At 41.6% G+C, this 24,577-nt stretch overlaps 1 protein-coding gene across 7 annotated transcripts in view; it reads left to right on the forward strand.

Moving 5' to 3' along the window:
* Positions 1-24,577, forward strand: part of AFF3 (ALF transcription elongation factor 3) — a 553,103-nt gene that overhangs the window by 523,552 nt on the left and 4,974 nt on the right. For all 7 annotated transcript variants that reach the window (XM_087863299.1, XM_087863300.1, XM_087863301.1 and 4 more), the window contains 6 exons: positions 9,095-9,158; positions 11,494-11,630; positions 16,970-17,041; positions 18,636-18,729; positions 21,501-21,550; positions 21,703-21,926. In XM_087863299.1, the coding sequence (XP_087719425.1) occupies positions 9,095-9,158; positions 11,494-11,630; positions 16,970-17,041; positions 18,636-18,729; positions 21,501-21,550; positions 21,703-21,926 (641 nt within the window). The remainder of the gene's footprint in view (positions 1-9,094; positions 9,159-11,493; positions 11,631-16,969; positions 17,042-18,635; positions 18,730-21,500; positions 21,551-21,702; positions 21,927-24,577) is intronic.

A 24,577-nucleotide genomic window follows, 5' to 3' on the forward strand; every position in this document is an offset into this window, starting at 1 on the left:
GTCTGTTACTGGCTTGTTTCCTTCTAAAATGCTATATTCTTTATAATAGCATAAACAGTTCTTATACGGGAAAAAAATATCCTGTCATCCTAGCCCTAGCCCAAGCGCCTGAAACCCAAGTATTGCTTCCATTCCCAGCATCAATTTAAAAGGAGAAGAAACAGGAGAATAAGATAAATAAAAGTAACATCCTGGAATGCTCTTGAGATGCGTAAAATGACAAAGGAGAAGTGATAAAATGATCCTGGAAATTATTTAGGCTCTTAGGAAAAAAAAAAATATATGTGTCAAGGACAAGCCTGGAAGACAGAAGATACGGTTTCAAGAGTTTGGCTTGAATCCTGTTTTCAGCGTTAACTTTAACACACATCCAGTGCATGTCTGTGTGAGGCGCCCCATTAAATCCTGGGGCGGAACAGAGCGCAGCACTAAGACATCCTGTCCTCTTATTGCTTACAGTCTGGCTGAGGGGACAGACTATAAACCACTACCCCACCCAAAATTGGAAAAGTGAAGGGTGCCAAATGTCTTCGAGGCGCAGCTTCCTTATCAGGAAAAATGATAGTCATGACACCTCTCTCCCGGAGGTTCTCCTAAGACCCAGTTAGATGAGATCTCCTGAGGATGACCGTCTGTGCAGAAGTGATGACTCTTCCAGCCTCATCTTCCACCCAACCTCTTCTCCAGCCCTGATGTCACCCAGAGTGTAGACACGCTCTATTTACTCATCCCATAGACTTCTTGAGAAATGAGAAAACGAAGTTGTAGTCCTCAGTTTATACTTGGACTTCAGTGAGCTAATTAAGGGCACAGAATTGGGGAATTGAAAGCCAAATCCACATTTTTGGTTTGTTCCACTTTCTGAACACATTCCAAGATAATTGAATTTATGAAAGTTTAAGGGTGGCCCAGGAGCACATGTGTTTTTCTCTTCTTCCCATGGTGGCTGCAGCTGCACTCAGCCCCAGCACTCTCTCCTCCTGGCCCTCACCACCTCCCCTTCCCTCGGCTTTTCCACTGACCTAAGCATCGAGCGAGGGAGGTGGTAATTAATCCCCGGGGTGGATGCATGTAATGGGAGGACAGTCCCTCAGTCAACTACATATATAATTAGGGTTTGATGGTATAACTGTTCACGTGAGCTCAAACCATTTGTAGAAACGGGAGATCAGAATTGTGTCTAATGACAACATCACAGTTTGCATTCAGAAGTCATAATCTAATACCGTGATCAAACACAACGTGCATTAGACCCTAAGGTGCTTAAAACATCCAAAATTTCCAGCAGGTGATGTTAAGGGCATGATATTTAAACACACACACAAGGGTATCACATGTATGAATACAATGATATTAAACATACATATGAAAAATTTACATATAAGGAGTTTTCCAGTATATGGACCAAAAAGCTAAGTCAGAAATAGCAACAACTAAATGGCCGTACTTCAATCTGCAGTTTCTTGGACTACTTACAAGAGGAAATGTTTCTCAATCTGCCAGGGTTATTGCTAATATAATTTTTTCACTATCTGTGTCAACGAAGAAGCTGTTATCATTCGCTCTTCCCATTAGCAATATGTATAATTTTTCTGGCTGACAGCTACAATAAAACTGTTTCTCTTTTTATGGATATGGATATAACAGAATAAAAAAGCACTCTTACATATCCATCATATGGAGAGATAGATGTCATGTTCCAGTTGATTTGAAATCCACAGCAGTAAAATAAACATGCAACTCCAACAGCCACTCAACCACTGAACTAAGAAAGTCTTGGGAAGATCCTTGAAGCTTGAAAAGCAAAACTAGGCATCGTCTCTTCCTTAAAACAATAAAAATCCGTGTCCCTAAAGAGATGGCTGGGCTAGGAAGTCACCTAAACTTGTACAGAATGTCTCCCAAGTCCAGTTGGTTTGTGCTGAGTGCTTCCTAAGGACCAGATACATTGGGTGGAGTTAAGATATGCAATTAATTAATCTTCAGTCATTAATTCAGGGGGTAGGGAGGCACATGGGTGGCTTCCCCCGGAAGGTGCCTTGGGACCACAAAACTTCCGCCTCTTCCTGCTTTGCTCTGTTCTGCGCCAGTTTCCCCACCAGCAGCCTCCTTGACAGACGAAGACCTGGCTCCTGTCACTTTCCTTGACTTCTCCTCACTGAAGGTGTCAGCAAGCAGTGAAACAACCAGAGAGGCCACCAATAGAAAAGAAAGAGCTAGAGAAATCGCCCAGGAGTAATTTAGAGTTGATGGAAATCCAGTTACAGTGATCCAAGAAGGAACAGATGCCACACTGTCATTTAATTTTTAAAGCCACATCATGTAGCTTCTAGAAAAAAAGTAAACTCATCCTTTTGTATTATAAATACTGGTTAATGGTTGAATAAACATGCGATTCAGACAACAGCTGAATTCAGTGGGCACTTAATAACAAGTGCTGAATGAACACAGCTGAATTAGAATAACATTCCCAGGAGAGTAATGCCTGCAATTTTTTTCCCCCGTGAATATAAAGAATCTACATGCAGGTCAATTTAAATTCACGGGCTTCTAAGCCCCTTTTCCTGTGTTACTTACCAATTAAACAGGCACCTAGTTTGCGTCTTCGGGATGCAGATGGAACTAAAGGAAATAACACTTGTTTTTAAAAATGTGATCCAGGTCAGCTTGTTCTGCGTAATTTGCAGGCTCAGATTGGTGGCAGCGTGTCCGCACCTACTCCCCGACATTTAGCCATGTCGACATTCACTACTTGACAGCCACGGTTTTAAGGTGACACTGGTGTGACTGCCAAACTTTTGTTAAAAAAAAAATCTGTAAGAATTTATGTCAATGAGTGACAGCACTTGATTCAACTCAAAGCCTAGAAACTGATCTTATTAGTGCGAAGCCATGAGCTGCAAATTACTTTGTGTCATAATTAGTGACAGGGGAGTTCTTGGCCCAGGAACATCGAGAGAGAACAACTGTGTCGTGAAGGCCTCAGTACAGAAGTCCTGAGCAGAGCTGAGTGGTGAAATGCTTGGCTGGGAAATCAAGTCTCCTTTCCCAGCAGCCATATTGCTGTGTTGGGAAGCCAGCGAATCCCGAGTGCCAGAACTGCCTGCTGCTCCCAGAAGGATGTACTGTCTCCTGCCTATATTTCACAAGGAAGAGTCAGTCATGATCATCACATTCAGCACAACCACCAAACATTCCATCTGTCCCCGTGGCACCAGTAAAAGGAGCCCAGCTACTTAAACCTCCCGACATTGGGAAAAGACTCCCTCAACCACGAGGCACTGAAGGCCATGGCGTGTGAAATGTGGCTGGCAGAGAAGGAAGGAGGTTTGGCATTTGTGATGTAATTACGCTCAGCAATCTATAGCTGAAAGGATTTAATTTTATAGAGGATGGGAAGACTCTGGTACGTAAAAGGTCAGATCTCCTGTGGCATGATATAGTCAAAGGACACCAGTTGAAACCCTTGAGGAGGTGATAGTACATTGAGGCAAGGTGCTCCCACGTTGCGCTTGCTATGGCCATTGTTCTTCTCCTGAGGGTCCCCCTTTCCCACCTTCCCTGGTAGACCATTAGTACACCTTTTTTTTTTTTTTAAGATTTTATTTATTCATTTGAGAGAGACAGCACAGAACAGAGGGAGAAGCAGACTCCCTCTGAGCAGAGAGCCTGATGCAGGGCTGGATCCCAGGACCCTGAGAACATGACCTGAGCTGAACACAGATACTTCACCGACTGAGCACCCAGGCACCCCGCATTAGTACACCTTTATGTTCTTCATATGGAATTTTCTCCTTTATGAGATCTCGGTCTCTCGGCCAACTTATTTTGTTCTAACTGAAACAGAGAGAAAAAGAGAAAGGAAAAGACTGGGCTTGGGGTGGTGGGGAGTAGTGAAGGACAATGCCTTCAGACCTCCCTGATTGAAATCTTAGTTCTCTGATCATTTTAAGGGTTTTGTAAAATTATTTTATGTTAAATGTCACACCCAGAGAAGAACAACAATCAAAGTGATGAGTTTCCATTTCAATAGAAAATTGCTTTGGACTGAATGATAAAAACCTGCTCCACTTAGCCTGTGCATCCTGGAAAACATGCTGTTTTCTGTGCATGACCAGGAGAGAAGCAGTCACGGGCAAGAGCCCATGACCTGCACGAGACACGAGTGATCACTTGTGCTTCTGAGAAGCCAGGCTCTGGAGACCCGGGGGCCCCAGCCAGCATCAGGCTAATGGAAACAAAACCTGCATTTGAATCCTTGCTGCTTAAATGCAGTCTGCCTGCTTCCTTCAAGAAACACTCATAAAGCCAACCCCAGCCTGCCAGAGACCCTGACTCTGAAGTGCCCTCCTCAGGCGTGTTCACTTTAGTGGATTAAAAAGAATTACAGGTTCCTCCGCTATCTGAAGGTAGAGCATCCCTATGAAACCATTTGCAAGCCAAGATTGTGTAAAGCTCTTTCCAAGAGCTCGCCTTGCACTACACTTCACTTTGAAGAAAGACCTACATTAGTACAGTAAGGCCTTTTTTTGGAAGCATGAAAATCCTCTCCAGATTAGCAAAAACCATTCTAGGTCTTCCGTAAAAGTGAAGTGGCATACCACAAACTTTCAGAAAGCAGGGGGGTGTCTGTACCTAACTTCTTACATGTCCTTCTTTGTGAAGAAAGTACTTAAAAGCTGAGGGACACAGTAACACCCATGGGGCTTATCAGATGACAAGCTGACAGGATATCAGATGATGATTCATTTGGTATGCAGTTGCCTATCTGTCTGATTTGGACTTCAACTTCCCTAAGAAAATTATCCAGATTTCTGCTGTGCCAAGGAACCTGTTTGTTCAAACACATTGAGCTCCCATCCCTGCCAGTTTTCACAAAACAGGCGGCTCTGCTTGTGGGGGGAGGGGGGGGTGCATTTCACAGAGGTAGGAATTACAGAAAGAAGGCTGCCAGCCTCTCCGTGGGAGACCATTCAACTCGGTATCTGCCACAGAGCAGAACAAAAAGCAAGGTTGCTTTACTACTACTCCTGTGCCAGAAGAAATATCGGGGTAGCTCAAACCCTGTTGCTGCTCAGAACTAAGGCTGTGTGTTTATAGGTGGGGTAGTGGGAGGGTGAGGAGAAGAAAGAAAACATTCTATTTGGATCAAGTGTTCAGTTTTTTTGTTGCAGAGAGCTCTTACAACAAAGATATACATGGCTAAGCCTTGCCTTTTAAAAAGATCACTCGCAAGCCCCATTTCTGAAGAGCCCAAGATACACAGTTAGTTACATGTATGATGTTTAATTGAACTTCTATTAGGTTTACTGATGTATCATCATAAAATACCATCACTGTGAAAAAAACTATATGAGGAATGTTATTATCTAAATGAAAAACGAAAACTCTAGGCTTTTCATGTTAAAAAAAAGCCTAGAAGAATAAATCACAAATCTGTCTGAACACTGAAATAATTAGATTTTATTGGAGTACCTTGGCCAAATGATAGTCTGTAACTGCCACAGCGGTGATGACAGTTCTCCTTTCCTCCTGGCTTGTACATTGCCGTCAGAGTGATGCCTTCACGATAGCACGCATCCCCTGCATTGCTGGACAGTCCTCAGTGGCGTCCCATTGGCCCCACTGCGTCGATAATGTTCTGCTCTAGGAGCGTGGTGCTGGAAATCACCTGAAAGGAGAAAATGAGCCAACCATCAGGCAATCTTCAGTGACTCAGTGTAGGGAGCCTTCCATTACATGCGAAGATGAGCATTCACACTAATGTGTTTGTAAGTGGCCTCCGGACGGTACATTTTTTCCAGCATCTCGGGTTAGCGTCAGCTGCTATGATACAGTCAGAAAATTAGATGCGCTACTTATCCACGTACACTATTGTGAGAGCTTGTGACTCAGCCTCCATCTCAGGTTTAAAAAATACATCCATAGACTGCAGATGAAAACAGTGTTGATTAGGGAACATATATGAAGAATTAGGAGACACCACCATCCCTAAGGCTAACTTAGAAGGCTAGTTAAAACTAAGATGCCATAGCTTATTGCCAGGAGAATCCTTTCATGAAAACGAAATGCATTTGAAATCATGATCTATTAGTGACAAGGTCTACAAAACCGGGCAAGAAAAAAATTGACCAAACTCACATACTAGAGTGTGGAGCAGATAATGATGTGGAGAATTTCAAGTTGCCATGGAGACGTTCTCTGGCTTATTGGCTGTGATGCTGCACCCCATCAGAAGCCACCACTCTCTTCTAAGATCAAAATGAATTCAGTGCTATTCAGGGGGGATTCATGGACCTTCTACCATGTGCCCAAAACTCTAGGGTGGGGAAGATCAAAGATGTCCACAGCATATTCCCTGCTGAAAATGTACCAGCTACAGAGCTGCCCATGTGCAAGGACTGTAGCCATACAGCTCAGAAGGTAATTAATGCCTAAAAGTGTAGTGGAAACAAGAAGGGACAGCCAGGAAGGACAGAGATGAGCATGGATCAAATTACCAAGAAAACCTCACAGCCTAAGAATTTGAGGGAGAGGTAACTCCTAGAAGGCACTCAGCGAATATGCACGCAGTGAGCAGTGTTCCAGGTGAGAGGGAAAGGAGGAGCAGAGAGGTTCTGAGACAGAGATGGCATGTGAACAGCACAGCAAGGAAGCCACCTGTAGCTTTGGTTGAGGGCCGTGGTGAGTAACTGGTACAGTTAAGGAGGTTAGGCAAGATCACTGGGGGCCCGAACTGAGATTTGATCCCGCGGGATCTGGAGATTGATCTTAGGTCTGTGAGTAGGATGGTGATGTAACGAAAGCCCTGTTTTACAAACACTGGTCAAGGGTTAAAGCCCAGGATAGGTTGGAAGGGAGTGAAACTAGAGGCCAAGAGAGGTGATGAAAGCCTAGGCCTGGGTAGTGGATGTGGTCACTAAGGAAGGGAAGGATGTTTACAAGGAGGATGCACTCACAGCATCTGATAAGAGGGAAGAGGAATGGATGAAGATACTGGAACTCCTCTCCTGAGCAGATAGGCTCTGGGAACTCATCTGAAGCTCAGGAGTCAGGTTTGGGTCCGGGCTAGAGGTAGGGTCTGGTCTTCTATGCTGGGGCATTTAGCAAAAAGGCAACAAAAAATAATGGACAGGATTGTTAGGACAGTGCAGCTATTCTCTATGATACTATAAGTAGATAAATGTCGTTATACATTTGTTAAACCCCACAGAAAGTACACCATCAAGAGTGAACCCTAATGTAACTATGGACTTTGGGTGATAATGACGTGCCAGTGTAGGTCATCAGTTGTAACAAATGTGCCTCTCTGGTGAGGGATGTTAAGGTAGGTAAGGGAGGCTGGTGGGAGAGGGGCAGGAGGTATATGACAACTCTCTATACTTTCCATTTAATTTTGCTGTAAACCTAAAACTGCTCTGAAACATAAGATCCATTAAAAAACAAAGACAGTAACAACAAAAATGGAAACTGCCAGAATTGGAATCCAAGACCAGTATTCAGTATGTATTCAAAGGTCAGTGTGTGGACCGGAAGGGAAAAACCACAGAAAGGCAACTAAAATGCATTCGAATGGAAGAAGTGTGAACATCTAGGAAATGAACGAGAGAAAGCAGAGCCAGTAGGAGCAGGGCCTTCCTATAAAGGACCCCGCAGGCCCCACCTCCACAGAGACCCACTGAGATGAAGGAAAGGTTTCAGGCCTGAGTGGCAAGAAGAATGATAGAAGGATGAGCCAAGGACAGGGAGTTTCATTTTATACATTAAGGAAATTCTGCAAATATGTTCCTTATTTCTTTGTTGGAAAAGTTAAATATTCTCAGCACATTACCACGGTAATACAATATTTTACGGGGACGTAAAAGACAGAAAACCAAGGCCCTTTTCTTGCCTCTGTGATTTGTACTCGAAACTAATTATTTATTATGATTGTGGTTTGTTTGTTTGATTGATTAAAACCATTAAGATGAGGATAAACGTTTGAGATTGCGATGTCATTGTCATGGTATACATGGTATTTCAAACACTTTGACCTCTTTGGATACAAGGATGCTCTGACCACCTAATATTGCAGTAAGGGAAAAGACCCATTAGAATCTGAAGGAAGAGAGTTCAGAATAAGCATATAACAATAGGTAAGTCAGTCCATAATTAATATCACTATTTATATCTTACCTCTCATTTGGGAAGTCCTGGCTTATATTGGATATTAATGAATAGGTCAAGTTTATTGATTATATAAAGACCCATAATATAAAAAAGTTTATGCTGATGGTACCCAGAGTATGCAGATTTTTAAAAATCTATCAGACTAAGCATTTAAAGGTACTGTCTGATGAGTAGTTTAGCATAACTTGGGATCATTACACACACTCGGATCAGTCTCTGTATAAATTACCTTCATCTCCCAGCAGAGTTAGTGCTGGCCAGGGTTATTGCTTTAATAATGCACATGTCTGCTCTTAATGTTTACCAGCTAGCTAATCAGAACTCTGGAGAATACATGCCACGTTTGCATTGTTACAAGGTAGACATCACTTTACAATTAACTTCATTACAACTGGAATATAATGATACAGTTTTACCTCTTTTCATGTTTCACTGTGAAGCCCTAAAATAATTATATATAGATACAAACAACTGTAGGTACCATTTATGCATATAAGTGACATGTACTTTCATAAGAATACATAAACATGCTCACCCATACATATCCATACAGTTATTATAGGTGTGTCTATAATCTTTACATAAAAGGGATTGTTGTATACAAATACTGTGTAACATAAGATTTTGTACTTATTTTCTTAACCATGCAATAAGAAATCTGATTCACAAATTAGGCAGTGGGGAACCATGTTAAAATCACTATAAATGTAGACTATCTGCATATATTGAGTGTGTTTTGAATAGCTAATTTAAGAGAAAAAGAATTGTGATATTTCACATATACACAGTAATTTGGGAATGCAAAAATGCTTGATTCCATATTAAGCAGACTGAAAATTGTGATTCAAGTTTGAGTAAAAGGGAAGAATATTTTCAAAAGATCTTGTGCTTACACAATAATGACATTTAGTATTCTCTCCTGTAGGCCACGCAGTGCAGATTATTTTATGCAAGAAGCTAAACGGATGAAGCATAAAGCAGATGCAATGGTAAGACCCTTTTCTTTCCAGATACGTTCTTCCAAATTATGTTTGTGCTGCAGCTTCATCACTGGGGCAATATAGCTGGGGTAATTATAAAATCTATTACAAGGATGGCTGGGTCTGTTAAATGGAGAAATGTTTATATAATCAAGTGCTCATAGCCCAATAAATTATGACTTCAACCAATAATGTCTGACTGGGAGAAAGTCCTGGATAAATGAATATTTCAATTTAGTTCTAAGGTTTGAATAGTAACTAGAGGCAATGGAGTCAGTGGGTGGTAATATTTTGTTCCTTAAAAAAAAAAAAATCTAGGTTTGCATTTTTCTTTCTTGTTAGCCTGGCCAACCCTTGGCTTGGTCCCAGGATCAAATCCCTTTTCAAAAAGACTCCTGTTCTGCCTATGTATCTGCTAAAATTAGTACTTCCTCTGAAACTGTATAACACAGAAACTGTTATGCTGCACATAAGACCCCAAAGTCACCATGATTTGATGTTTTCAAAAAAAGATAACTTTTCTTACTTGGATAATCTCCTGTTTTGGAAAGCTTGACTCTTCCAGGCAAGAAATAGAAAACTTCTGGTTTTTTCTGAGAGATCACATGGTTATTCCATCTTAAGGTCTCATCCGAAGAGACTCCTTCCTACCTAGTAATTCCAGTTCTGTTCCCCTCCAGCATTCCTAACTGGCATAAGGGTGCCAGAGAGGAATAAGGCATCTCCATTGCCCTTCGGGGTGTTATTCCAGGGCTGAAGATGCTGAAACCCGAAGCATGCTCCTCTCCCAGTGCTAGTGATGTTGCCCATCAAACATTTATTTGTATGGAGCTCTCCGCCTAGGTACACGGGCGTGCAGGGGAAATAAGCAGAGTTATCAGAAAAGAGACACGGGAAATGGAAGGTCCAGTTCTTATCCTCACAACCCCACAGTCTGATGGAGTGTTCTGGTCACCTGAAGAAGCTGATGCGTGGTCACTATTGGAGAAGAGCACTGAAGTTTAAAGCAGAATGAAATTTTCTGCCTGAATCATCCAAGGTTTACGGAGATTGTCCCTTCGGTGTCATGTTACCGAACCTGACCTTTCCTATCAACACGCTGCTCCAGCCAGGCTGGTGCCCTCCCAGCCCCTCACTCATGCCAGCCAGTGGGCCCCTGCAGCCGCAGAGCCTTACACACACTCACAGCTACTCACACCATCGGCTTCCTCCCCAAACCCAGCCAAATCATACCATTCCTTCCTACTCTCATTTTCAACTCTCCCCCCTGAGGCCTCCCCAGCCTCTCTGAACCCCCTGACTTGCTCCCTTCCTACCATCTCTTTGGGTTTTTTTTTTAATTTTTTATTATGTTATGTTAGTCACCATACAGTACATCATTAGTTTTTGATGTAGTGTTCCATGCCTACCATCTCTTTGCATTGGACTCTTGCCTTTGCATTTTGTCAGTTAATCACAGACTGCCTTGCACTTTGAACTATATTGTGAGGGCACGTTTTCTCTCTTCAGATATATTCTAGGTTCCTGGAAGGAGCTTTTGTGTATCAAGTGCGTGCTGCACAGAACTGGGTGCTGTAGAAAATACTTGTTGAAAGAAATTACCTCCTTAGTCGGAAAAGCGCTGCCAAGAAATATTTCTCTATGGCCTTTTAGGGTTATAAGCTGTTTAAAAACTTGATTTGGCAAGGAGGGAGAGTTTTACTCTATATTGGTGTTTTCTGCAGTATCCATTATGAATGAGAATTGTTTTTAGAGGCAAGACCTAGATTAGTAGAGTATTTGCGTAATTCTGTTTTGGTTGATGAATGAATATGTGACAACTGGGAAGATTACACAATCCGAATTTAGAATATGTAATTACCGCAGAGAGTAACAATATATGGAGACAGGAACCTGATGTGTAAATTCAGATATTTGAGAATCAAAGAATATGACACTGATTCTCGGATATCCTCACTGATGTGGGGGGAAATTAACATAAATTTAAACAACTTGAGATAATCCCCCCAAAATCATTTTTTATTTAGCATAGCAGGGAGGGATGAGGAGAGAAGTTGCCCAGCAATTAGGGGTTAGAAAGAGAGAAAGAGAAATTAGAGCAACCGTGTAGTTCTGACCAATTCTGGTTGGCATCTGTTGTATGGATTTGGGATTACCCTAAACCAGTAGCAATTTGTGAAAATAACTAGAGAAGGAAGCATCCTATTTCTTTGTTCTCTCAGCTCCATTCACAGGGCTTTGAAACTCAAAGTTGGGTTTCTCAAATAAAGCGTATAGACTATGTGACAATGCCATTTAAAAAAACTATACTCAAGGAAGACACTGTATTAACTCTGTTGATCAGGTGGAAAAGTTTGGAAAGGCTTTGAACTACGCTGAAGCAGCTTTGTCATTTATTGAGTGTGGAAACGCAATGGAACAAGGCCCAATGGAATCTAAATCTCCTTATACAATGTATTCGGAAACAGTAGAGCTCATCAGGTAAGCACCACATCTTGCTGGGGAAGTGGAGAGGGTGAAGAATGTGTGTCAGTACTCTGAATACAGAGAAAAGAATGCCAGCCTGCACCATCAGCTACCAAGAACTGGTGTTCATCCTCACGAAGAGGAACGCAAGGCGCTTTCACACACCCTGCCTCCTTTGCTGTCTTTGTGAGCGAGCAGGAGAGCTCCTCTAACCCCTGATTGCTGCAGGAAGGAGGCTGAGTCCCAGTGAGATGTGACATGCCTCCCTCACCCAGCTGGCACGTGGCAGATTTTGAACTAATTTCACCTTTATGCTGCTTTTTTAAAAATCTGATTTAGGTTAGTATAATAAAAATCCTAACTCCATCAGTAAATGATTCAGGAGTATTTGATGAGAGGAAAGAAGATTCAGGGGGGATTCTAGGAAAGGAAATCCCTCCTTGATATGCTGTCTCAGCTGGTGCTGATGTTGTTTTGGTCTTAGACCTGATGGAAACACTATCCCCCACCTGGGTTGGGACATGTAATGTGAACAGAAGCAGGGTTTCTAACAGAGGCACATCAAGGGATTGGAAGGGAGACTCTTGTCTTCCATCATGGAGACCCAGAAAGACACATCCTTAATGTCTTTTTAATGAACCCTGAAGGGAATCTCATCCATGAACCCTACTGAGAACCTTGTCATATAGTTTATGTCTCAACTGCTTGGGATAATATTTAATACTCATATGTGAAATTATTCTTCCCCAAAACTAACTTTAAGAGACTTTTCTAATTCTGGAATTCTTTGCAACCTAATATTAGATATTTTTTAGTACCCCCATCATTCCAGATGAAAGATTTCTATTCATCTTAGGTTATAACCTTTTTGATCCGCATTGGCCCAAAAATACAACTTGATATTTTATACCACCCTCCTTCAGTAAGTAGTTTCTAGCCTTTGAAACTGTCATCCCAGCATCAGAGAATACATCATCTTCAAAAAGCACCTCTTAAGAATGTTTTGAGAGTCAACACTGTTCAGTCATTTTTCTTATTAATATATTTCTACTACATCAATGTATTGGTAATTTCCTCATTCTATTTTCTTACATGGTATGCTATTTTTGTCAGTGAAGAAAATAAATCACCATAGTAAAATACTTAAAATGACTCTAAAAGATCCTAGATTCTCCCATTCCTTCCTCAGAGCAAAGTACAGACTCAGATACCCACAGGCAGGTAAGAAAATGGTGACACTGGATGGACACAAAGAAGTAAGGTGTCCTAGAATGCAAGTGCCTCCAACACAGGGAATTTGGTGGGGAGGGGTTCTGATTTGTTTATTGATGTATCCCTAATCCCTAGAACAGTTCCTAGAACATAGTATGTGCTCAATAAATATTTGAATGAACAAATAAGCAAGTCGGAGGGCCTGTGGTGAACTGGAGTGTGCATGGCCCCTTTTAAGGCCTTCAAATTTTTAAAAAACAAATAAACAAATCCAAACAGCAATAAAATCCTGATGCCAGTCAAATACACTGGAGGTGCTGATGTGCTGCACTTGTTCACTGATGCAAGTATCGTTGCATGATGGAGAACACAATCTATTTTCTAGATAATTCAGACTGAACAGAACCCTTAAACTACTCAGAAAACTAAGACAGGGGTGCCTGGGTGGCTCAGCCATTAAGCGTCTGCCTTCGGCTCAGGTCATGATCTCAGGGTCCTGGGATCGAGCCCCACATTGGGCTCCCTGCTCAGTGGGAAGCCTGCTTCTCCCTCTCACACTCCCCTTGCTTGTGTTCCCTCTCTTGCTGTCTCTCTGTCAAATAAATGAATAAAATCTTAAAAAAAGAAAGAAAGAAAGAAAGAAAGAAAGAAAGAAAGAAAGAAAGAAAGAGAAAAGAAAGAAAGAAAGAAAGAAAGAAAGAAAGAAAGAAAGAAAGAAAGAAAGAAAGAAAACTAAGGCAAAAGAAATTTTTCTTATCTGAGTCAGAAAATAGCATTAATTCACCACTTAAATCTGCATGTTGCCTCCCAGGCTTAAGACTCTCCTTCCCCACTGAAAGACACCAGGGCTGGGAGCGCTGGCAAGGGGGATCTCACCACAGTTGTCCAGCTCAGGATGCCCTCTTTATCACCATAGGCAGGAGAATTCCTTTCTCCCCAAGGGATACCAAGCACCACAAATCAAAATGGCACCACAAAGGCTCTGAAAATTATTTTTTTTTCAACCTGAAGCAACTTTATTTTTTTTTAATAATATTTATTTTGTAGGCTCTGAAAATTAAATTGTAATTGGAACTGCAGCCTAGAAGTAGGCCAGGACCTGCCTGCTAAACTTAATAGGGTGAATTCCTTTTAAAAGAAAAGATTTAGGTAGGATCCAGGGTCTCCTAACATAATAGCCAAATGTCCAATAGAAACTCACTCATCATACCAAGAAACAAGAAATCACAACTGGAATGAGAAAAGACAACCATTTGACACCAGTCACCAAGATGAATCAGATGTGGAATTATCTGACAGGGATTTTAAAGCAGCCATCATAAAAATGCTTCAACAAACAATGATAAATTCTCTTGAAAGAAACCAAAAAAAATTTTTTAAAAATCTCAGCAAAGAAATATGTTATTTTTTGAAAAGAACCAAATGTAAATTATAGAAATGAAAAATATAACAGAAACAATAATCTCCCTGGATGGGCTCAGTAGTAGAGTAGAGATGTGTTGGAGCATAACCCTGTCAGGAGCTTCCCAGGTATAATCTGAAACCACCCCCTGTACATGGGGGGCAGGGAGACATGGTGGGGGGCAGGGGAGAGGCAGACCACTCCATGTTGGTAGGTGGCAGGTTTAATAAGCAAAGAGAAAAAGTTTACTTGGGTGGCCACAAGATGAATGGATCCCTGCACCTGCCCACCAAATCTTAAAGTTTAATAGAGGGCTTAACTGGGATCAGCCAAGTATGCTGTGCAGATGTTCTCAACACCATATCACTATCTCAAAGTTGTGTGCTTGCAGCAGCCTCTGGGAGCAGAAAAGGCAAGTGGAACCCACTTTTCAAGGACAGGGGAGGAGGTGAGGAGCCTCTGATCACGGGTGCAGCTCACAGGGTCCAGGTCAACTGGCAGTCACAGCTTTTTGAAGACCTTTCCCAATAAAACAACACAGACAGAACTGATGAACTTGAGAATAGAAAATAGAATTTATCCAATCTGCACAACAAAAAGAAAATAGACTGAAAAAAAAAAGGATAGAGTCTCAAGCACAGTGACAAAAGATCCAACATGTGTATCATTGGAGTCTCAGGAGAGGAAATGAGTGGGACTCAAAGAGTATTTGAAGAAATAATGGCTGAAACTTGCCACATTTGGCAAAAAACATAAACCTATGGGTATAAGAAGCTGAGAAAAACCCAAGTAGGATAAACCCAAAGAAATGCATGCCAAGGCACATCATAACTATGTTTTGGAAAGCTAAAAACAACCACCAAAAAATCCTGAAGAGAGTGGGAGAGAAATGACGCATTACCTGTAGGGGACAGAAGGGAGTGAAACCATGGAGGACAGAAGGGAGTGGCATGACATTTTTCAAGTGCTGAAAGAAGAAAACCCATCAAACTGTGAAGGTTAGGTTCAGTGAAACTTCATTATGCAGGAATGAAGAGAAAATAAAAATATTCTCCGACTAAGAAAAACAGAGTATTTGTTTTTAACCTCTAAAGATTGACTAAAGGAAGTTCCTCAGTGTGAAAGGAGATAACAAATGAAGGAATCTTGGAGCATCAGAAAGGAAGGAAGGACAACACAAGAACAGAGATATGGATTCATGTGATAACCTGTCCTCCTCATAAGTTTTACAAATCCTATTCAGTGATTAAAACAAAAATTAGACCAAATTAGACCACCAGCTGATACTCAAGGTAACATTATTTAGAAGTAAGTAAAGTAAAGGGACCTAAATGGAAATAAAGTTTCCATGCTTCACTCCAGGTGGATCATGTTAACACCAATGAACAGTGGTAAGGCACATACGCATTTGTAAATACCCAGAGCAACCACTAGGAAAACTACGCACAGAGGTATATTCAAAGACCCTACAAATCTGCATGGTGTGGAGGCTAGTATAATAACAGTATCATTTCTTGAGCATTTACAATGACCGTTACCGATACTATCCTTACAACAATGCTATGTGATCAGCAGTATTAGTCTTATTTTATCGGTAAGGAAATTGAAGCTGAATCACATTTGAACCCAGGACTTTCTGACCATTCACCTACTGTCTCAGCTCTCTCAAAAAGTCTGCAAGTAACTTGGTATATTATTGGAAGAATGGAATGGCCATAGTCTCCTTGGAGAAATAAGAGGGATTAAGTAAAGTTCATAAAAGCCACTAGTTATGCACCTAGGACACTTAGGCAGCCATCAAAGTAAGAGTTCCTGAACAATGAAAAAGGGGTAAATCCAAGCATTCATCTGAGTACAGGGAGTGAACATTTTTCTGGAGACTGGTTTAGAAGGATTAAACTTTACTCCATCTTGTCGGCCACTCAGCCATAAATCCAAATTAGTAAAAGTGGATGTGTCACCTGGGTAATGCTTGAACTGGTATCACTCTCAACCATCTGTAGCATTTGAACTTGTACTGTTAAGGAGCAGAAAGTAGCTTGACAGTCATGAAAGTCATTTTGTTCGAGTTGTCATAGTAGTGTAATGCTTAGGGGAAATGGGGCGGCATCAGCTAACTTTTAAGAAAGAATTAACAGATGAGGCACCTGGATGGCTCAGTTTGGGCATCCGAGTCTTGATTTCGGTTCAGGTCATGATCTCAGGGTCATGAGATCGAGCTTCATGTCAGGCTCCATGCTCAGGAGGGAGTCTGCCTGAGATTCTCTCCCTCCTTCTTTCCCACCCCCCTCCCTCTCTAAATAAGAAAGAGGAAGAAAGAAAGAAAGAAAGAAAGAAAGAAAGAAAGAAAGAAAGAAAGAAAGAAAGAAAGAAAGAAAGAAAGAAAGAAAGGAAGGAAGGAAGGAAGGAAGGAAGGAAGGAAGAAAGAAAGAAAGAAAGAAAGAAAGAAAGAAAGAAAGAAAGAGAGAGAGAAAGAAAGGAAGGAAGGAAGGAAGGGAAAGAAAGATTCATGTGGGGGGAAAGAAAGAAAAAGGAGGAAAGAAGGAAGGAGGGAGGGAGGGAGGAAAGGAAGGAGGGAAGGAAGGAAGAAAAAAGAAAGAGAAGGAAGAAAGAATTAACAGCAAGTGCTATGAAAAACTAAGTATTGGGCAAAGAGAACTTCGATCATAAAAGATGTTCTATTAATAAGAAAGCTTTTTTTTTTTTTTAATTTCTTTGGTTTTTCTTTTTCTCCCCCTAGGTATGCTATGAGACTAAAAACACATTCAGGCCCCAATGCCACCCCAGAGGACAAACAACTGGCTGCATTATGGTGAGTGCATGATATCAGCTTAAAATAGCTTCCTCAGCCTTGTGTATGTTCATTGGCAAACTAGTGCCTTCTGACATGCAAAACCAAATGCAGTTCTAATGGTGACCAGGGAGAGCCCACACCATTTCTTGCTGCTATACCACTCACGATGTGAATTCACAGTGATTGAGAATCAACAGGTCCATTACACAAGCATAATTGTTTCTGTGTGTGTGTGTGTGTGTGTGTGTGTGTGTGTGTGTGTGTGTGTACGCACACATGAATGCATGCCGAACTTTAAAATCAGGTAGGTCTGTGTTTTAATAATTTGAATGTGAATTGGGCCAAATGTCATTTCTCTTCTGTTTAACACTTTAGACACAATCAAAATAATCCATTTGTCTATTTACATGTGGGATTAGTATGACTGAATCAAGATGATGGGCTGAAGTTCCCAACACATCAATCTAAGGAGCAGTTCACTACACAGTGATAATAGAAGCATTTCTTTTAAACTGTTCACCAACATGTAATAGATCTTTTCTGTATCTGTAATGATTACAACGGTACTGATTATGTGAGTATAATAATTTTCCCCATTACATCTCCTTGAGACACCTCATCCCATTCTCCCAAATCACAGGACATCTAGCTATAGAAATCCAGCATTTTCTGCTCTCTGCTGGTTCATACTCTACTCTAGAACCTGATATGCGAGGCGGAGAATCAAGTCTCAAAAAAAGTAACAGCAACATATACAAAAGAGAGGGTCCTCAGGTAGTTTTACATCATCTGCAGGTTGATGTGCTCAGAAGAGACTAGTAAGTTGTAAGTGGTACGTTGGCATTTCAGCATGTCAGCACCAGATCTGAGTTAGCAAATAATTAGGAGTGAAAAGCACCAAGGAAAAGAGGATGTCTGAGGAAAGGCTTTCTGTGCTCTTTTCAAACTCAAAGTTCCATGTAAGGATTAACAAATTAATGATGATTAATACTTCATATTATATGATAGAATACTAATATGTAAATAATAAATATAAAACAATGAAATAATGATAACTACTCTCAGCATTGAGTTTTTATTGTTTATAAGACATTCATACCTGTTACTTTATTTGAACTACTTCCAGTCCAGTAAAGTAGTTTAAAAGTGAAGGGAATACAAACAAGCGAAGAGCTATTCTTTCAGCAAAGCCCACACTGCCAAGGGCCGGGGGCGCCAGGGGGAGTCAGGAAGGAAGGTGGCTCTGGCCAGAGACTCTCCCAGTCACTGTGAAAGCTGTGCGCGAGCTCTCCCTCACTCCTCCCATGGAGAGAGACTGCCCTCTAGTGGCAGAAGAAGAAAATGGCCTGTCCCTTGGCCCCAAGAAAGAAGCTATAAAGCTAAGAGACCTAGTAGTAAATACAGTTATGGAATAACACCTTGAAATTTTGAATTAGATCTTTTGAACACAAGGAAGGTCAGATACTTAACAGACATAAACGTAAGTATAACAATATCCCATTTATGTAATCGTGATATGAATATGGTGTGCCTTAGAACAAGTTTTGTCTAAGTCGTGTTGGCGGAGGACACAGTCATGCTCCCAGGGCCCATTTCTCTCTTTCCGCCGCAGTTACCGCTGCCTGGCTCTCCTGTACTGGCGGATGTTTCGACTCAAAAGGGACCACGCTGTGAAGTATTCAAAAGCACTTATCGACTATTTCAAGGTATTGTCTGGCTAATGAGCAACATTGTTGCTTGTATCCGGTGGTCTCTCGGTCAAGGACATTTTCTGCAGCCTGGTAGAATCTGTGGCTTTGGAGGGAATACAGGAACCCTCTGATATCAACAGTAGTCCCTTTATGACATACTCATGGTGTTCAGGGCTCAGAGAATGGCGTGACAGCCCGTCTAATTCATCCCCCTGCCTCATGTCCAAGTACTTTCATGGCCTCAGGAGAAAAAAGATCCTATTACCCACTCCAGTGTCCTAGGAAATTCCCCTTTGTAGCTAACCAATTCCTCATGTTCGCTTACAGCTTCTTCCTCTCAGAAGTAACTACTTAGAACTTCCTGCGTAGCTCCCTCCAGTAACTCATTTAATTTTTAATAAGGGTGCTGTTTTAAATGATAAGAAATGGCTTGTTGGAACTCAAAGGCACTAGGATAATGACAGTGGGTAAATACAAGGGTGAAATTGGAAACCAGGCTAACTTCTACCTATCTCAGGAAATGAAATCATTTTCACTGGGGGAATGAAAAAAAAAGAAAGCCTTCTCTGCTGTACTTGTGAAATGGACATGAAGTTATAATGCATTTGAGATTTCTAGACCTCTTTGCTGTTCATTTGTCTATAGAAACAAGAAAGTATACCATTTCCACCTCCACCAACCCTTTGTCAGATACACTCCATCATTTAGATCCTTTAATTTAATCCCCAGCCTCCACTTCTTAGAGATCATCTCTGCTGACCAGGCTATGTTGGAGGTTCCGTGGGCTGTGTCCAGCATGCCACCTGCTTCCTGGTCACGCATGTAGAGTAGCCAGGTGCTAAGGCAAGGAGAGAACTGTTTTGACACATCGACCATTCTGTGTCATAATGGGCAAGAACAGACACTAAGCATATTCTGTTACTTTGGGGGCCTAAGGTCAAGAGAGGTCGTTTCCAAAAAGTCAGAATCTAAGAGCTAATACTGAAGAGCATTATTAGAGTTTAAAAAAAAAAAGCATGAATAAAAAAGGAATCTGAACTCTGTAAGCCACAGAGGTTACAACAGAACTTTTAAGGGATACAAAAAGTTTTAGCGAGTATGTATGCCATCCATGAATATGTACAGAATGAACAAAGAACACAACTTAAACATCAGAGTTTCCCCTCCAGGGTTTATTGGTAATTACCCTTAATTCAAAGCCATTTAAATGCTACTTAAAGTTCAGAGATTGTGGGGGCGCCTGGGAGGTTCCATCACTTGAGCCTCTGACTCTTGATTTCGGCTCAGGTCGTTATCTCAGGGTCCTGCGATCAGGACCCACTTCAGGCTCTGTGCTGGGCGTGGAGCGTGCTTAGGATTCTCCCTCTCCCTCTCCCTCTGCCCTCGCTCTGAAAAAGAAAGAAAGAAAGAAAGAGAGAGAGAGAGAGAAAGAAAGAAAGAAAGAGAGAAAAGAAAAGAAAAGAAAGAGAGAAAGAAAGGGAGAGAGAGAGAGAGAAAGAAAGAAGAAAGAAAGAAAGAGAAAAAAGGAAAAGAAAAGAAAGAAAAAGAAAAAGAAAGAAAAGAAAAAAGAAAAAAGGAAAAGAAAAGAAAAAGAAAAAGAAAGAAAGAAAGAAAAGAAAAAAAGAAAGAAAAAGAAAAAAGGAAAAGAAAAGAAATCTTAAAAAAAAAGTTCAGGGATCATGAAACCTTCACGTGGTGGTGATAATTTGTCCATAAAGAATGTGTTTTATCAATACAAAGCTGCCTCTGAAAAAAAAGGCTTGGTCACCACATATGTTTTTACAGTCACAGGGCTTCCTGGTAGTAGAAGAGGCCAGAAGGCAATTGTAGAATTGCCACCTGTTAGGCCATTTCTTACCATGTTGGTAACACCTCCACTAAAAACTAAAAATCACTCACCACTTGATAAAGTCCTTTTTAACCAAAAGAAACACCTTGTCTCGGGGGAAGCTCAGGCTGTGTTCTTGTTTCTGGATGGGAAAATTCAAATCAGTATCATAAAGACCATTCTTCTCTTTACTAGTCCCCAGACTTATGTGCAAGAACACATTATCAGGCTTTCAGAGAGGAAATCTGTCTGTACATTTAGCAACTTTCCTTGCCACAGGCAAAACTTCTTTTCAATGCCTGATGCAAACAGCTGGCTCATGTAACATAACATCCTAAATCAAAATACTCAGATAAATCAGTTTGAATACTCTGTTAAGGACATATATTTTAATCTGTTCTTTTAGAAAAATTCAACAGCAATTTCCTTTAAGAGAAATACTTTTAAGCTTCTAAGTCAAAACAATACAATTTGGTGTCTCATATATTTTCAGGCATTAAATGTATGTCAGTGGTTCCTGCACATTTGCCCTATATTTAAATATAAGGTGTTCTCAGTGGGTGTGGCAGGCGGGCAGTGACTCCTGCTGTTTTTTCCTTTTTAGGAAAATTAAGCTAGTTGAAAAAAAAATTAGGCTGGTTTAGGATTCAACAGACCATCAGGATTACGATTTAATTTGGTACATAGAATTTGGTGCATGAAAACCCAGGCTGTGGTGAGTTCTCCATTTTAGCCCACCGTGAAATCCAGCAGGCCATGCAACTGCCCCCCACTAGCTTCCAGAAAAGAAACCAGTAGCCTAGTAATTTTAACTTCCCAGATCCAGTTTCTGTGAGTCTTCACTTTTTCTGCAGTCTCTACCATTACTTCTCTCAACGGTCACCTGAGAACATGTTACTGTCAGCTATTTAAACTTAAACAGATGGTACTCACTGTCAACGTTTTTATTTTCCTGCAGAATTCATCTAAAGCTGCCCAAGCCCCATCTCCATGGGGAGCCAGTGGAAAGTAAGTTCATTTCTCCAAAGTAAAGGTGATAAATGAGACACTGCATGATGCCGGGCCATGTGCTACTTTGCTCACAGTACCCTGGGGGCTGTTCTACCCCACCTGGTACCAACCTCCCCACTCTTGTGTTTATCTACGCTCTCCCCTTCCAGGAGCACTGGAACTCCATCCCCTATGTCTCCCAACCCCTCCCCGACCAGCTCCGTGGGATCTCAGGGGAGCCTCTCCAATGCCAGCGCCCTGTCCCCTTCAACCATCGTCAGCATCCCACAGCGCATCCACCAGATGGCAGCCAATCACGTCAGCATCACCAACAGCATTCTCCATAGCTATGACTACTGGGAGATGGCGGACAACCTGGCCAAGGAAAACAGAGGTGTGTGTGCCTCTGGGGAGTGCATGCGTGCTTCCACCACAGCTCAGGGAGCCAGCCTTACCCTGGACATCATCGAGCAAGTTTTCATCATGTACCAGAGAAGACATAATAGAAGTTGTCACCTACTGTGCGAAACTTCCTGACCTCTCCCCCTCACTCACGGCCTCCTGTGCCTTGACCGACCTTAATCTTGACTGTGGGAGATTAGAGATGGAGGTGAAGGTGGAGACAGATAGGATACAGATACATAGAAATGATGTAGATACCTATATGAATACATGCACATATGGTTTCCCTTGAGACGGTGAGCTCCTTGAAGGTAGGGAGTAACGTTCTATTTAGCTTAGTGTTCCCAACACCCACACAGTGCCTAGAACACAGCTGGGAGCTGAAACATTGAATGAATGAATGGATTGGTTGATTAACGAGGATGAATGTTCCTAGCTGTTTAGGTAATAGGTACTTACCACTGAAAAAAGAGTGTTTTCTAGGTAACAGTAAGCTCTATTTCTCTTTAAATAAGATTTGTTTTTACAGATTATAAGACAAACACATGTCTACTGTGGCTAAATTTGTAAAATGTGGAAAACTACAGAGAAAAACATTTTTTAATTATCAGTAATCTTATCACCAAGAAATAATTCTGTTAACATTCTACTGAAGTTTCTTCTAGTCTTCTCCAAATACACACGATTCTTACCAAAATAAGATTGCAGTCCATATCCAGTCTTATATCCTGTCTGTTTCCATTTTAACATTGTATCAGGCATTTTCCCATGTCACTGACTTGTTCAAAAACATCTTTTATGATGTTCTAGAAGACTGTCATAATAGTGCTTATGTAGTCATAAAGTATCATGATTTCTCAAAATCATTCCCTTCTTGGGGCGCCTGGGTGGCACAGCGGTTAAGCGTCTGCCTTCGGCTCAGGGCGTGATCCCGGGGTTACGGGATTGAGCCCCACATCAGGCTCCTCCGCTATGAGCCTGCTTCTTCCTCTCCCACTCCCCCTGCTTGTGTTCCCTCTCTTGCTGGCTGTCTCTGTCTCCGTCGAATAAATAAAATCTTTAAAAAAAAAAAAAAAAAAAAAAAAAACATTCCCTTCTTGTTGGACGTTTATGTCACTTCCAATTTTTTCTACTATTACGAATAATGTTATGATAAATATCTTCATATAAATCATTCTCCATATTCTAATTATTTTCATCAGAGGGAGAATTTGGGAGTCAACAGGTATAGATTCCTTTAAGATATATATTGTTATGTATCTTGACATATATTGTTAACTTTCTCCCAAAAGATTATACCAATTTATTACTCTCCCTCCAGCAGCAGGTAAGAGTGCAAATCTGACCTCACTTGCAAGCCGTGAAATGCGAGTTTTGTTCTCATGATAGCATAAGCTTCTGAGGACAAGACCAGAATGTCCACAATGAGATGAGGAATTAATGGCACAGAGAAGCAGATGGGTCCTGAGTACATGAAATTGATAATAAAACCAGATAGTACATAACATGCATCCCAGAGGTCGCACACCCTGAAAAATCTAATGGGAATGCCAAGGGAGGTCAATGCCAAGGGACGGAGGCCACCAGGAGAGGCTTCCTGGAGGAACTGGCATGGGACAGGGTTTTGAAAAACAAACAGTAGTTGTGTGGCTGAGACACAGTGGGGTGGGCATCACAGGTCGACAAAACAGAAGGGACAGGACATATAAAAATTGACGTGGCCAGTTTGGGAGACCCTGAGCAGGCCACGCTCCAGATGGCACTGCCAGCTGCCTGCTGGATGTGTCCTACCAGAGGGCTCAATGCTACATTGTCCAGTGCAAAGTCGGCATTGCTTCCCAGACCCGCTCCCCCTCCCCTCTTCTGCTCCTGGATGCCTGCCTTGGCTATCCTCCCAGCCACCTGGGAGTCTTCTCTAGCTTCTCCCTTGCCTTCTCCGGCAGGACTTCTTTCAGCATATACATGAGCACCTCTGCAAAACTTCTCCCAGATTATATTTTCAAGGAGTGTTGTTCAGTGATCCAGTTATGACAGCGTAACAGCCGGATGAATATGTCTCTATTGGCCACTACACTGTGATCTCTGAGCGAGCAGAGCCTACACATTGTTCACCTTGGTATACTCCCCTACTTCCACCCTCCTGCACCTAGCACAGTGCCTTGGCACCTAATAAATACTTAATGAAAGGACAAACCTAGAGTATGTCCCAGGACTAGAAGGTGACCTCAGGAGGACTGTTCAGAACCCATCTCGATTTGCCCCAAGGGGCCTGGCGCCTCCTCCTTGAACTCACTCCAGGGGTTCAGCACATGCTACAGTTGAGTACAGTATAAGGAGCAACAGGGCCACAACCCCCATGCAGGGTAGGAAGCTTTCATGCACAAGGACAATGCAGTCTGAGGAAGTAAATTTTCCTTGCTCTTTAGCTCAGTAAATGTTATTCATTTAAATGAGAAATGGCCAATAGAATCATTTGGATACAGGATGAGTTCTCCACCTATGGGTTCTGTTCAATTAAATGCTAAAGTTGCATAATGGAATAGAAAATGCTTGATTTATATAAAGATGAGGAATGGAATTCTTTTCTTAAGTCACTTGGGCCTCCCAGCGTAGCACACTTAGCATGTGTGTCACTCAAACCAC

Source organism: Ursus americanus, chromosome 7 (genome assembly GCF_024610735.1).
Source record: "Ursus americanus isolate L20-20 chromosome 7, mUrsAme1.1.p, whole genome shotgun sequence".
Classification (NCBI taxonomy): Eukaryota; Metazoa; Chordata; class Mammalia; order Carnivora; family Ursidae; genus Ursus; species Ursus americanus.